The sequence below is a fragment of the Populus alba genome, chromosome 10, assembly GCF_005239225.2.
Source record: "Populus alba chromosome 10, ASM523922v2, whole genome shotgun sequence".
Taxonomy (NCBI): Eukaryota; Viridiplantae; Streptophyta; class Magnoliopsida; order Malpighiales; family Salicaceae; genus Populus; species Populus alba.
Genome location: NC_133293.1, coordinates 21,260,942 through 21,274,502, shown reverse-complemented (window position 1 = coordinate 21,274,502; position 13,561 = coordinate 21,260,942). Strand labels below are relative to the sequence as shown.

General features: G+C 34.8%; 2 protein-coding genes across 3 annotated transcripts; both read right to left on the bottom strand.

Annotated features, from left to right (window-relative positions):
* Positions 1–929: 929 nt before the first annotated feature.
* LOC118060104 (protein SMAX1-LIKE 3) lies at positions 930–4,312 on the bottom strand. 2 transcript variants are annotated; one of them, XM_035073246.2, is made up of 3 exons: positions 2,794–4,312; positions 2,438–2,693; positions 930–2,334 (listed from the first exon to the last, which is right to left on the bottom strand). In XM_035073246.2, exons 1-3 carry the CDS (start codon positions 3,984–3,986, stop codon positions 1,216–1,218), a joined length of 2,568 nt encoding a protein of 855 aa, XP_034929137.1. In that variant the 5' UTR covers positions 3,987–4,312; the 3' UTR covers positions 930–1,215. The 2 variants fall into 2 exon arrangements, with proteins under 2 accessions (XP_034929137.1, XP_034929138.1); XM_035073247.2 differs by having other exon boundaries at positions 930–2,331; positions 2,794–4,310.
* A 3,638-nt stretch (positions 4,313–7,950) lies between these two features.
* Positions 7,951–9,422, bottom strand: LOC118060103 (transcription repressor OFP13). The gene has a single exon (XM_035073245.2). The coding sequence runs from the start codon at positions 9,276–9,278 to the stop codon at positions 8,646–8,648; it is 633 nt and encodes a 210-aa protein (XP_034929136.1). The 5' UTR covers positions 9,279–9,422; the 3' UTR covers positions 7,951–8,645.
* Positions 9,423–13,561: the final 4,139 nt, after the last annotated feature.

Genomic DNA, 13,561 nt, shown 5'->3' with positions numbered 1-13,561 from the left:
CTCTGAAGTTTGAACAAAATCTTCAAGAACAACATGCAAGAACCAAAACCTAAACCTAGCTATATTCCTCCTCTTTTGGTGCTTATAACACCTGATAGGGTGGCTTGGACCACTCCTTTCAAGCTAGTTACCAGTTGCTACATATATGGCATGCGTGAGATATTCAGCAGAATAAACTCAAAACAATTTTAGATTAATCAGTCAGCTACATGGCTGGATATGTTAGAACTAGAGAAAAGGAAAGATAAAAGTTTACATTTGAATGGTGAGGAGCTGGCAAGGTCCCATGATTTGTTCTTTAGGTATATAGCTTGTTAATTAATATAATTATCATCACATATATATATATATATATATATATATAAAACAAATTCTTCAAACATGGTCCCATAAAGTCTTAAAAAAAACGATCTTACTTTTTGGGATTCTAAAGTGAAAACTTCTTTATGGTCTAAAGATTAGATGCTTCTTGTTTTTGTGCTGATCCTCTTTTTGGTTGATGATCATTCCCTCCTTACACTTCTCAAAAACTAGAATGTTAAGTTTTAATAAACCTACCAAACAAATATAGTAATAAAGCGAACACTTGCCCACTAGTCATAAAGTATAGTGTTCACTTTTTAATAGTTGTTTCCCATGGAAGATTTTTTTCTTCTTCCTTGTTTCTCTTCCAAAGTAGCCACTCCTTTGCATAACCTTGAAGTTATGAATCTAACCTTTTGATTTTCAACAATTTTTTTTATCACTAGTTAAGTCTTAGTGTTTGTCTCTGCGTTTCAAGCTAAAAAAGCATTATTTTTTTACTTGAATCGCAATTTCACCACAAATGAGCCCTTAATCACCATGTTTATCATTGCTGGAACTATAAGATCAGTATAAAGGCAATTTGAATGATAAAGAATATAAACTTGCATGGAAGATTGCCTAACTTATACAAAGAAATGAAATCTTGGAGGAAAACCATAATTAGATTTGCAGTATGTAACATCAAGTTAAGAAATAAAAAGACATAAATATACAGCAAAGCCTTACTTAGCCAAGTGCCTAAATCCTGTCAACTCCCCCCTCCATGTAAGATCAGAAAAGAATTTTTCTTTTTCCCCTTTGTTAGTTTAATCTCTCTCTCCCCACATAAATCCAAAAAAAAAAAACCATAAAAAAAATGAAAAGAAAGAAAGGTCCTTCAATATTAAATATCTAACAGATATACCCCCCCTAACTTAATTCTTGAATTTTGAAAACAACCTGCCTATCCACAGATTCCAAAATCCCATATTCTGCAAGTGAACATTGATCATCTCCATTATCACCAAAGGAAATATTCAGGTCAAGTGAAAGAACTAGACTTTTCTCCTCCATGACATCCTCATCTTCCTTGTCTTCATGATTGCCACCAGTTTTTTGCCTTCTAAGAGGAGAACATGCTCTGGACACCGAACAGAAGCTTTCACAGCTGAAAATAATAATGGCATCCTTAAGAGGGACCTTTTCACCATCAGGAAGTGTTACATTTCCATTTTCAATTGCTTGCTTGATACCCTTTTGAGAACAGTTATCAACTTGATCCACATCTTCCATGAAGAACACGCGATGAGGATTTTCATTCAAAGCTAGGCCCAGTCTATCAAGATAACTGCAACCAAACTCATCTCTTGCCCTCTTGTTTTTGGATTCTTCGATAGAATCAGCTCTTGATGAGGAGAAATTGCTTAAACCAATCGAGACAAAGTTGCTTTGAGAGCCAAAAACTAGTCTAGCTAGCTCCCTTGCAATCTTTTCTTTACCTTCAAAATCAACACCTAAGAAAAACAGCCAAGTTTCTGCTTTGTCTTCTATGTGATTCAACTTTCCTTTCCTTTTCCTCATTCCAGACCTGCACTCAAGGATAGTGGTTGCAATTTCAGGAATGATATCCTTCTGCCATGGAACCTTCTTCTCCAAGCTACTACGTAGATTGTTCAAGTTGTAGTCATTGAACTCCTTGAAGCTTTGGATACCCTCCATATCATCCATTGCCTCACTTGAAGAAGCTGAATTTGGACTAGAGTTGGGATTTGACAAAAGGTCGGGTTTGGGATCATTTCTCAAACTGCTTTCATAACCTTCATTGCTGCATTCTGAAATCCAAATCTGGTTCTCTTTTTCAAACTGTTTATGTTCAAAAATCACTGGCCAACTTAGGTGTGTCTGTTGTGAGTCGATGTTGCGCTCTTGCGAGGAGAATGAATTCGGTGAAGGAGGAGACGAAGCAAATTTGATGGTTTTCTCAGGATAGTAGGGCTGTTTGTGGACTGAACCAAAAAGAGAGATCCCTTTATTGCATAGATATTCCTGCTAAACAAGTTCCAAGTGCAAGGAGTGTTAATTTAATTGAAGCACTATCATTCTAGCCAAGATTCATTATAAACTTAATTTGAAGTTCAGGTAAAATAAGCACCTGGTCATTGGTTGTGTTTCTTTCAGTTTCTTTGCACTGCTGGAGCCATAAGGGCAAGCTTGAATTGTTGGAAATAGTAACGTTAGAAGTGGATTCCTTGTTATGGGTCCTACCTACTAGGCTTTGAGCTTCTTTATTGAAGTTGACAGAGTAATCTGTCCAGCAAGTTGAGTGGTTATCAACTCCTGATTCAAGCAGTGGCCAACTGGACCCATTCAAAGATGCCTTGCTTCTGGATTGATGAGATTGTGAATCACTGAAAGAAAGTAAAGAACAGAAAGATTAGTACTAATGGGGATACGATAAGCAGATGATCGAGCTTGAAATAGCACTTTAATTAAAATTTAAGGACTTACCTATCGAGTTTGAGACTTAGGTTCAGGCTCCCAACTGGAATTGTTACAGGATTAAGTTCCCACATAGTCTCTAGAGAAGGGTGGCCTGCTTTACACTTCATGTAAGTGTGGAAAGTAGCGATCCCCATAAGCCACAACCTTCCCGTTTCACTGAATCCATGAACTAATCTTCTGAGCTCCATGATTATGTGATCTACAGTGCAGTAGTAGCTTCTCCTTTGCTCACCATAGCTTGACCAAAAATCAGCTATCCATTTGAGATCACCCAGATATAAAACCACCCCAGTGCTTATATAGCTCTTCACAATACACCTAAGCTCCATAAGCTTCTGTTCAAGGTCCTCTTTGGAAAGACTTCTGAAAGAGAAAAGAGGAAGGTTTTTGAACCTCACAGACCTCAAATCCCCAGAAACCTCCCCTCTCTCAAACTTGTCCATCACTCCCCTAACTACGCTCTCAGCAGTAGCCAGGCACTCTCCTGTGATGATAGTGTTTCTTTTTTTACCCAACAACGTGTTTAAGACACTCATTACATCATCATTCCTTACTTGATCTAATGGTTTGCTGTGTGTGATTCCAAACTGACTGAAAGGTAGAGATTGAGACACGCTAGCGCTAAGAACTTGAGGTTTGATGATTTCTTTGGGCTGACAGCTGACAGTAACAGAACTTTGAGGACAAATCTCCAAAGAAACAGTTTGTTCTACCTTGTTTTTCACTTGAGTACTAGAGAAACCAGCCTCCCTCATGACTCTACTAACACTAGGATCATCTAGGATAGAGATAATGAGCTGTTCTATCTCAATTTTCAAAGCTAAAATGGGCTGTTGCTGGTTTTCGATGGACCCTCGCCGTTGGTGAGCCTGAGCACGCTTAAAGGCCGCAACCAAGGCATTGGAGAGGGAAGGGTATGAGGAGTGAGGGCCTAATAGGGCACTAGAAGTGGACGCAGGGAGGCGATTAAGTGCCACATTGAAGCAGAGCTCCAGAGCTTTGCATTGAAGAGGATGAGAGTGGGATTGAAGGCAAGCCCTTCTGAGAAGACCAGTAGAGGAAGCAAGCATTGTGCTTGCTACATGAAGAGGAGTGACTTGAGCATGGCCTCGCCGCCTAGCAAGACCAACTGCTTGTTTCACTAAACTAACAGCCTCGGGAGTAAGAGCCTGCTGTGCACTGCAAATTCCAGCCCTCATATTTCTCTAGTTTTGAATGTTCACTTATATAATGATACGAAGTTTCAAAGATATCTAAGTAGATGAAGGAAAACTAGATGATCGTTCAAAGAGGTTTTGGCTTCATGTGTGGATAACAAGAGAAGTAGAGGTAAGGAATTTCTTAGGTAAACTCTCAGTCAAGCTACCATTATATATGAAGAAGCAGCTATCTGCTGGTTTATATTTTGCTTGTGAGGGAAGAGGTGTGGCAAGTGTAGATATTATGGGCTATGGGATTGTGCTTTTCTTGCTAGTGAGGCAAGATTTTAGTCTTTGTATGTGAAAGTGCTTTGCATGTGATATCCAACTTTCTCTTTCTCTCATCATATAAAGGTTAGTGGATTAAAAAAAAAAAGGGTTGGTGTCTCTATATTGTGGGAGCTATAAATTATATCAACATCTTGCAAAGCACTAAGCTTTAAGGACTATGAATGGAATAATCACTTTGTTAAATCATATATATATAATGACTGATGCATTATGTACTATATACGCTATTAAAGGTTGGAAGAATAAGCTCAAAAGTAGATAATGAAAAAAGAAAAGGAAAAAAGAGAAAGGGCAAAGAAAAGGAAAGGCAAATCCACCAATACCAAGAAGCTGAAGTAAAGAAGAGAGGACTGCCTGTCTGTTTGAAGGGAATTGGGAACTGTAGTAGTGCTTTACTTTGCTCTCTTATCAAAGAAGAGGAATAATGCCTTTGATGATTGAGTAATGGATGGCCACGAACTTCTATTTTCCTTGAACAGATTGTATGAAATCTATGTAAAAAACATTCTTTACCCCCCTCCCTGCCCATAAAGTTGGCTCTGATGGGGGCCTTCATTTCAAATCAAGTTTTTGATTTAGCCCATGACCCTGTAGGAGCCCTTCAATAATTAGCTAATCTCCAATTATCTTCTTTTCTGGGATGCAGGAGTACTGTTGTTACTGTCTCATGCTTATATAATATTGATATATAGAACACTAATCATACTTGTTGGAATCCCACCTCTCTTTCACAGAATTGGATATGGTCATCAGAAAATTCCACTCTATTTTCCACAATATGTAGCATTAGAGTACTCGCTTGAGTTTTCCCTGGATCAGACTTGCACTAGATATCACACTGCCCTTCTCTCTTGAGCTAATTGTCACTTGAATAGGAAATCCTTGGCTGACAGAATGTTTCATCTGCATGCAGACTTATAGCTAATAGCTTGCTTTTATCAATCCCATGTTCTTGTTGTTGATGCGTTGCTTAATTAGTCATCGTAGACGTTCCTACTTGAAGCACAGGATAAAAATGCACACAGGCAGAACCAGAGCTGATGCATGGAAGGACAGTCTAAGTCGAGCATGGTAGATACAAACATAATATATTAGTGACTTGAGTTAGACCCCGTCGGTCTGAAACGAAACGGCAAAACGGTCAACTAGTCAAACAAAATTGTCAGGATAAACTCAAACGACAAGCCGGTGACATGTTGGTGACAACGTGAAAAAGTAAAGAAGTTCAACCTACCTCTAAACTAAGAATACTTTTCATAAACCCCCCCTAAAACTCTTGTTTTATATCAGTTTAAGCAATTCATTTGCACTGGTTAGCGATTTATAAGGTAATTGAAAAAGCGTACGATATCAAGGGAATGCGGTAAAAAATATATGCAATTCAAGGATTAAGCAATGGATTATTCCCCATGATTTAACGATCTTGATGAGCATGTTTCATCGCGTAAGATTGCATAAAATATCCTTTTTCCGTTTTACATATCTCAAGTATCGGAATAAACATTAAATATTTAAGGGGATTTTAGAAAATAGGGACTAAATTGAGAATACTCGTAAATATCAGGGATCGAGACGTAAAACTTACCACAGATTGTTGGTATCCAGCAAAACCATGTCAGTATCTGGTCCTCTCTGTCTCACAGATTTATTACTTTTTTGGGTTGTATCTTTTGTGAATTTGTTTAAACTAACATGGGTTTGAATTCGTGGATTGAATTAGTGTCAGAGTTTGTTTCTTTTTATTATTTGTCTGATGAACATGTTCCTGCATTCGATTTTGATATTATGACTGTGGGCTTAAAACATTGAATTCCTTACAAAATAGTGGAGGTAAACCAATAGCATGTCCTAAATGGGTTGGAATTGATATGTTTACTGAGCAGATCAAGTTAAAAAAAAGAAGTTAGAACAACCCAAATATAATTTTTTATTGGATTATTGAATCGATTAAAATTTAATTAGTTTAATCTATGGACTCGGTTTTATAATGGATCAGCTAGTTATTACTAGTTCAGGTTGGAATCATGTCCAAGTTACAGACACGGAATATGCTGTGATAATTTTTCTTTATCTTTCTTTATCAATTCATGGACACGTATGCAGTAGTAATCCTCACCTGCCTGAAATGCATGCTGTTAAGTGTCAAATATATCTGCTGAAGAATGATGTTTTTGAATGCCTTTTTGTTATGTTCTTATGTTTCAATTTGTATGGTTCTTGTGTTGCCCTTTAAAAGAAGGGTTTCGGTTAGAATGTAGTGCTCGTTTGGCTGTTTGTGTGATTTTTTTTTTAATTTTATTTATGGAACTGTCACATGTTTATATACATATGAGATTGGCCTGTTTATGTGTTCTTTGCAGTTTAGGGTTGCATGTACACACGATCCAAATGTCTGGTTGCCTATAAACTGTCGGGAATATTGAGCTGTGGAACATGAAGAGACTGAATTGAGAAACTGGGTGCTGCCAGTGGCAATGATACCAGCATAATTGTTCCTCTGATACGTCCCAGAATTCAAATTTCACAAGTGATGAAGATATCTAAGGTGAATTCTTACAAGCAATTTGGCTGCTCACTTGAGATTGTCGTGTATAAATCACAAGAGGGATCATAATTTTGAATAAGATATGGTTGCATTGGGGGAATTCATACATGTCAGTGAAGGATGCCCGATGCAACAATATCTTCATCAAAATTTAAGAAGAGTCTGAGGAAGTGCAAGGAAACTTTGCATTAAAGGACAGCGATCTCTGCACTTGATGTTGTGATGCCTCAATAAGGTGCTTCCTTAAGTGATTTCCATGATGATTATTGATAGGAGTTAAGGAACAACATACTTGTGTTGCCTAGTTTTGTCATTTTAGGCTTGTTAAGATGGTCTGAACTCTGAAGTTGCTTCTACTTATTTAGGAATTTGGCGTTTCATTGTATTGAAGACATGGGAATTTCTAAGAAGCCTTACATCACAGGAAATTTCCATCTACTGTAACAAAAGAAGGAAAATATTATGGCCTCCCTGGTCTAATCTGAAAAGGGAATGATGAAATCGGTAGTTTAGACAATCAGAGGAATGCAGCAAGGCAAATTGCAGATCAGTTAGTAGTAAAGCTAAAGTTTTCAGGGACAGGAGGATGTAGTTACCGCCATACTGATATGTTAAGGTTTTATCATGAGAGGTCGATCATATCATAAGCTGGTGATCTTTAATGACTATGAAGATGGAGGCAGGGAGGGAGGAATTTAGAGTTGTTTTCCATACACAATGATACTTGATTTAATTAAGAGTTGAATCAGCAGATCTGAGGATGCTTACATGGACTTTAGCTTTACAAAAATGTCTTGGAATTCGCTTGAAGCAGATGATACTAATTCAGCAGTTCTTGCTACTAACACAATTTTTTTTTCTGTCATTCTTGTGTATATCATAAGGGATTCTTGTTTATTGAAAGAACAGTGGAAAATTTTCGATGGGCTCTCCCCTTCACTTTCTCCAATCTTATATGGTAACCCAAGATTTGAGATTGCCTTCGCTATGAACAGGGGAAGACGAAACCACATAATATATTTGAGACTAGTCTCTTACAAGGACACAGCTTTTTTTCTTTTTTATCTGAAGTCATTTGTATTTCTATCAATTTCCATGACAACTCCTTGCTTTTTTTTTTTTTTTTTACCTTTTTTGATGAAATAAAAAAATGGAGCAACGTAACGTGTGCATTCAAAAAGATGAAAACAACCTCTGACCTTCTATAGAGCTTCTTTTTAAATGTGGATATGTGAATGTGGTATATGAACAAACCTATTAAACGTTCCACCGCAGTTTCATATACTGTTTACACAATGGATTAAATCTGGTTGATGATATCAATGCATTGCGTGTAGGTTTAGCTAACAGTTCTTGAGGAAATCGATAGCTCGCATTTGCAATGCAGTTTAGCTAATTTCGTAGACTGATGTATGTTCGGTCAAACACGCCATTTTAGGTGGCTTCTTTTAACAGGTCAGATTACCAGAATTCATACCAGACGATGAGCAGCTTCTACAGCAGAACATCTATTAAAGAAGATCATTCTATCACCCGATGTCTGCATTAAACGTTAGATTAGCCATCTAGATTGTGTAGTCACGGTTCATTTGCAACAATAATCTCACATTCTTTCAACGATTCTCCTTGAACCTAGCTGGAGACTCACAGGCAGAGAACAAAAGGCAGAACCTTCAAATTCTAATATTTCTTGCCATTTTCAAGAAGGAGAGAGATTTCATAATCATCATAGTAATTAATGTACACGAAAAGAAGCTCTAATCTCATTTTGCTCTTCTTAAATCCTACTAATATAAGCAAAACTGGAATCATGAAAGCTAAGACTATACCATCTGTTCTTCCTCATCAATCTCATTATGCCCTTTCAATGAACATAGAGGAGATGAAGAAGAAGAGGTAGAATCAGAACAAGGAGAAGCTCCAATCCCACAAAGTAGATCGACAAATGCCCCGACTATATACCCATGATTCTTCTTCCCATTGACCTTCAAATACCACCCCAATAACTCCTCTAAACAATCCCAATCTTTAAGTCCATGAGACTCCACCATCTCCTCCATTGACCTTCTAAAATCAACATATGGGTTTTCAGACTCTATTGCTAGCTCTACACTTTCCTTGAATGGAAACCCTCCTGTTTTTGCCTCTTCTAGTATTGAGTTTGTGTCACCAGGCTCAAAAAACAACCTTTCTGATCTCACCCCACGTACAACAACCTCCAATGACTCCCCGTCACAGTCCTCCGACTCAGTTGAGAAGCTTGTAGTTTCTGACGAGTCAGTGAACCATGACTCTGGTGTTTCAACCCCTTCAGAAGGATCAAAGAAGACTGAGTTTACAGTCTTGATAACATCATCTCCAGCCCTGAAAGAAAGAGTCTTTGGGTGCTTGCATGAAGGCCATTTTTGCCATGGATGCTTTGTTTCTTTGCCCTTGAAGAGTGTTGGTATCTTCATTTTTCTTGCTCTCTTGATCTCAAACACTAGAAAGAGATGATGTATAGGCTTAAATGGTGTCTCACGATCAATGAATGTCTGTGGCCCTTTTGGTTTGCTATTAATGTGATCAGAGGAAGTTGTGAGAGTTATATTTAAAGAAGATGCGAAGAGTAAGGGAAGATGAAAAGGAAATGGGACAGGTAGGGCCTGTGATCATGTGAGTATTAAATTCTGAGTTGCATAATTGAATGTGATATTAAACGTCTCCTCGCAGCAACTAAACATAACACAGCTTTTTTATGTTCAAAAGCTTCCTATAATGAATGGAGCTCCCATGGATTGTTTTGTTGATGTTATTCCGTCCCATAATTTTACTATCCCTTTCATAACCCATCTCTTCCAAGCTCATGTCAATTTTCTATTAAAATAATTGTTATAAAACTCTGTTTTGGCATTATGGGTTAACCTAAGAACTAATACGGATCGAATTCGATGAGAATCGATGAGAATTGACTCTATGATCTAATTAAGATTAGGTTTGTTTTTAAGTTTTTTAAAATAATGTTGTTTTTAATTTTGTTTTTTTTTTTTTAAATAAAATTATATTTTCTTGAATTAATCCATGTTAATCTGAACTAACTTATATCGGATCAGATTTAATAACTTTGATTAAAAGTATTGTGTTCACTTTTTAAATTGAAGCATGTATGTATTTGATCTATAGCAAAAATATTTTTCAATTAAAAATATATAAAATGATATTTTTTATATTTTTAATATCAGCACGTTAAAATCATCAAAAATACACTTAAAATACATTAATTAGATGTTTTTTCAAGTAAAAAATATTTTGAAAAGCAAATTGAACCGTAAAAATAAACACATCACTTGAAAAAACACGTAAACTCTTATCCTAAATTAATGAAATGATTTAAAAAAAAAAATAGTTAGAATAATTCTCAATAAATATTGTTCGTACCATAGCTTTAAATAGATTGCTCTTTCTCTAAACTCGAATTGAAAATGATACTTGAACAAATGATTAAAGAAATTAAAGAAGATTATTTTAGCTAAACAAACTATGAAGAGTTAGATTCTCTTAGCAGACAAACTAGGTTGAATTAAATTTACTTGAATGAGAAACCCTAATTAGGCACGCTGTATTTCATGTGACTATGTCTAGCTAGGAAGCTGTTTTTAATTATTACAGTAATTGAAAGAGACAAAATACATTAGGAAATTCAAGAACTTCATTTGGAAAAAGGAGAAATGGGTTTGAAAAAATAAATGAGGCAAAATTCATGTGACTTTTTTTTAAAAAAAAAGAGCGGTTTAATGAGGCACACTAGGGAATTTAATTTAAGATTATATTTTCTATATAGCTATAAAAAATCATTTTAGATTTCTATCTTCATTTCTTTAAACGAACATATGTTTTTTCTACGCCGGAAATATTAGAAAAAATTCAAACCTGAGGCAAAATTCATGTGACTTTTATATAATTCTATCTCCATTTAAACTATATTTCTTTTTCATCGTCTTCCCCCATTCGACGTCTGCCTGTCAATAATGGCTCTGAAGCCATCCTTTGAATTTTATATAGATGTGAAATACACCAATATCAGAATGACCTCACAAACCCAAGATTGAATAGAGCCGTACCATCGACCAGATCAAGATTGACTGGAAAGAAAAGGCATGTTGTCGTTTAAACGATAGTTCTTTTCAGACTTGGCTTGAAAATTAATTCGGAAAAGAACCTGGTTCTTAATTTGGATTATTGGATCGCTTATACAATATCACGGGTTAACTTAGTTTAGACAATAAATCATGTAATTAATTTACTTAACAGACAATTAATCACAGAGAGTTTGCATGGTGGTGTCGAAATAGAAGGATATGTTACCTAGTTATTGATTTGAACGAGGAGAATTTTGAATTTATGGCATTCAATTCGATCATAACTAGAAAGGATCAGTGGCTCCTTTTTATATTGTCGTACGTGGCTTGTAACTGACATAAGAAATAACAGTTAACTATCTTGTCAGTGGGTCGTTAGAGAATCAATGCTCTTTTCTTATCTCTCTTTTTTTTTTTTTTTGTTCTTGAGAGTTAGAGAATCAATGTTGCTGAGGAGCTTTTAGAGAGGAACTTCTCATCAAGAAATGGGAGAATTAACCCCAGGTTGTTTTTTTCTATCTAGGTCAATCAAGTTTTTTTTTTTTTAACTTGAATTAATCTAATCCGCAGTTCAACAATCATATCATACTATATTCTTAATTTTTAAAACAAGAAATTGTCACATATTTCATTCTAGGAGAATCCATCACAAATATTTACATCCACTTCTCTTTTCCTATATAAATATATATATATATAATATATATATATATATATAATATATATATATAATATATATATATATATATATATATATATAACAATCTCTTGCTCGTGCGATATGAATGGTTATTTGTGCTGGGATCAGTAAATTATTGGGTTCATAGTTATTATTGTGATCAGTTCTTGAAGAAGAAGGGGCTGTAGATGAACTGGTTTGTCTCCTATCTACCGATTTATTATTGTCTTTGGGCAGGCATCTACGTGGAAAACACATGCTACGTTGACCCTCATGAATTTATTTATTTTTAAAAAATGGATGAAGTGTGTTTTTGTTTGATAATTAAGAAGATTGTGAAACATTGGGTCCTATGTATTTGTGAGATGACATTGCACGTCGTGCATGATATATTAGAAAATGCATTTAGATGAACATCTAATACGGTTGCCAGCTGCTAATAATTTAAATAGAAGAATGTAATGCTACTTTTGTCTAATATGACTCCTTCAACTATTTCCCAAAAAAAAAATTATGAGGTAATAAAAATACCAAACATTAAAAAAACAATAAAAGAAAATTCTTAAAAAAACCAGGAGTCATTAAATCATAATTAACAATATTAAGCTTTATTAATTCAATGATTTATATGTATTTTTTTCACTAGCAATGTTTGCCATCGAAAAGTGTGAGATATATATCATGTATATTTTTTTATTTAATAAAAATGTATGGTGATTTCAAGAATTTGGTTATGAAATTTTTTGATAACGGAGCTTGGGAAGAATTTATGATATGTATTACTAGCATTAGTGAAAAAAGAACTGTGTTTTTTATTGTCAAATCACTCTGATTTGATGGGAAAAAATACTAATGTTAATGAAATGCCCTTACAAGCATTCAAACTATACCTAAATAAAATATTAGATGCCATCAATTCCTATTAATTAATTAATTTCGTACCACCAACTTCAAACGTCTCAAAATAAATGTTAGGATAAAAAAATAAAGCAATTGTATTTTAGGGTTTTTAGAGCACAATACCAATTAATTACAAGTTTATTTGATTTTGTAGTAACAATTATTTTTTAAAATATTTTTTATTTATAAATGTATTTTTTAAAAAATTATTTTTAACATCAGCAGAAAACATCAAAAATTAATTTAAAACAAAAAAAATATTTTTTAAAAAATATTTTTAAAATAAAAAATAAACATACACTACAATACCATGCGGAGAAAGTGCAAGCTATTATGTTTTTTTTCTCAAGTCAATGTTGATGTGATGTATTTTTGCACGACACACTAATATGATAATATGTAGCTTTTGTGTTTGATACAAATTAATGAAGCTAGGCATTAATGGAAAGAACATGGACGAGTCAATAGGGTATTTTGGTGGAAGTGCAAGAATCAGCAATAGTGTTAGGCCTGGAGTGCTTGTTGAATATATTAACTTAGATTAATTTAAAATAAAATCATTTTAATATTTAAAAATAAAAACATTAAAAAAACCAAGTACCAAGTTGTCTTTAATATCACTTCTTTGAATTGTCTTACATGGAACATGATAAGACATGGTAACGATCGTGATGCATAATATCCACGCATGGAACTCCTTTTAAACTTAATTATCATGAGATGCAAAAGTGATTACTTAATTAACTAATTAATTGCAATTAATGTTCCAACACCTTCAAGTAATGCACTTTTTTAAAATGTGGAATATTGAACTTAATTATACAATAATTATACATTGTACTCTTGTCCAGATTCAGTTGTGTTCTGTGTGTGCCAACTGCCAAGAGCACAAGGGAAAGCATTTGTTGAGGAGAATGTTCTTCTTTTTTTACTTCCCCTTCTTTGTTCATCAACTAGTTTGGTATTTGAAAACCAAGCGGGATAATTAAAATATCTGAGCTAGTTGGACATGTCTCCGACAATCAGTTAAAATATACATTGA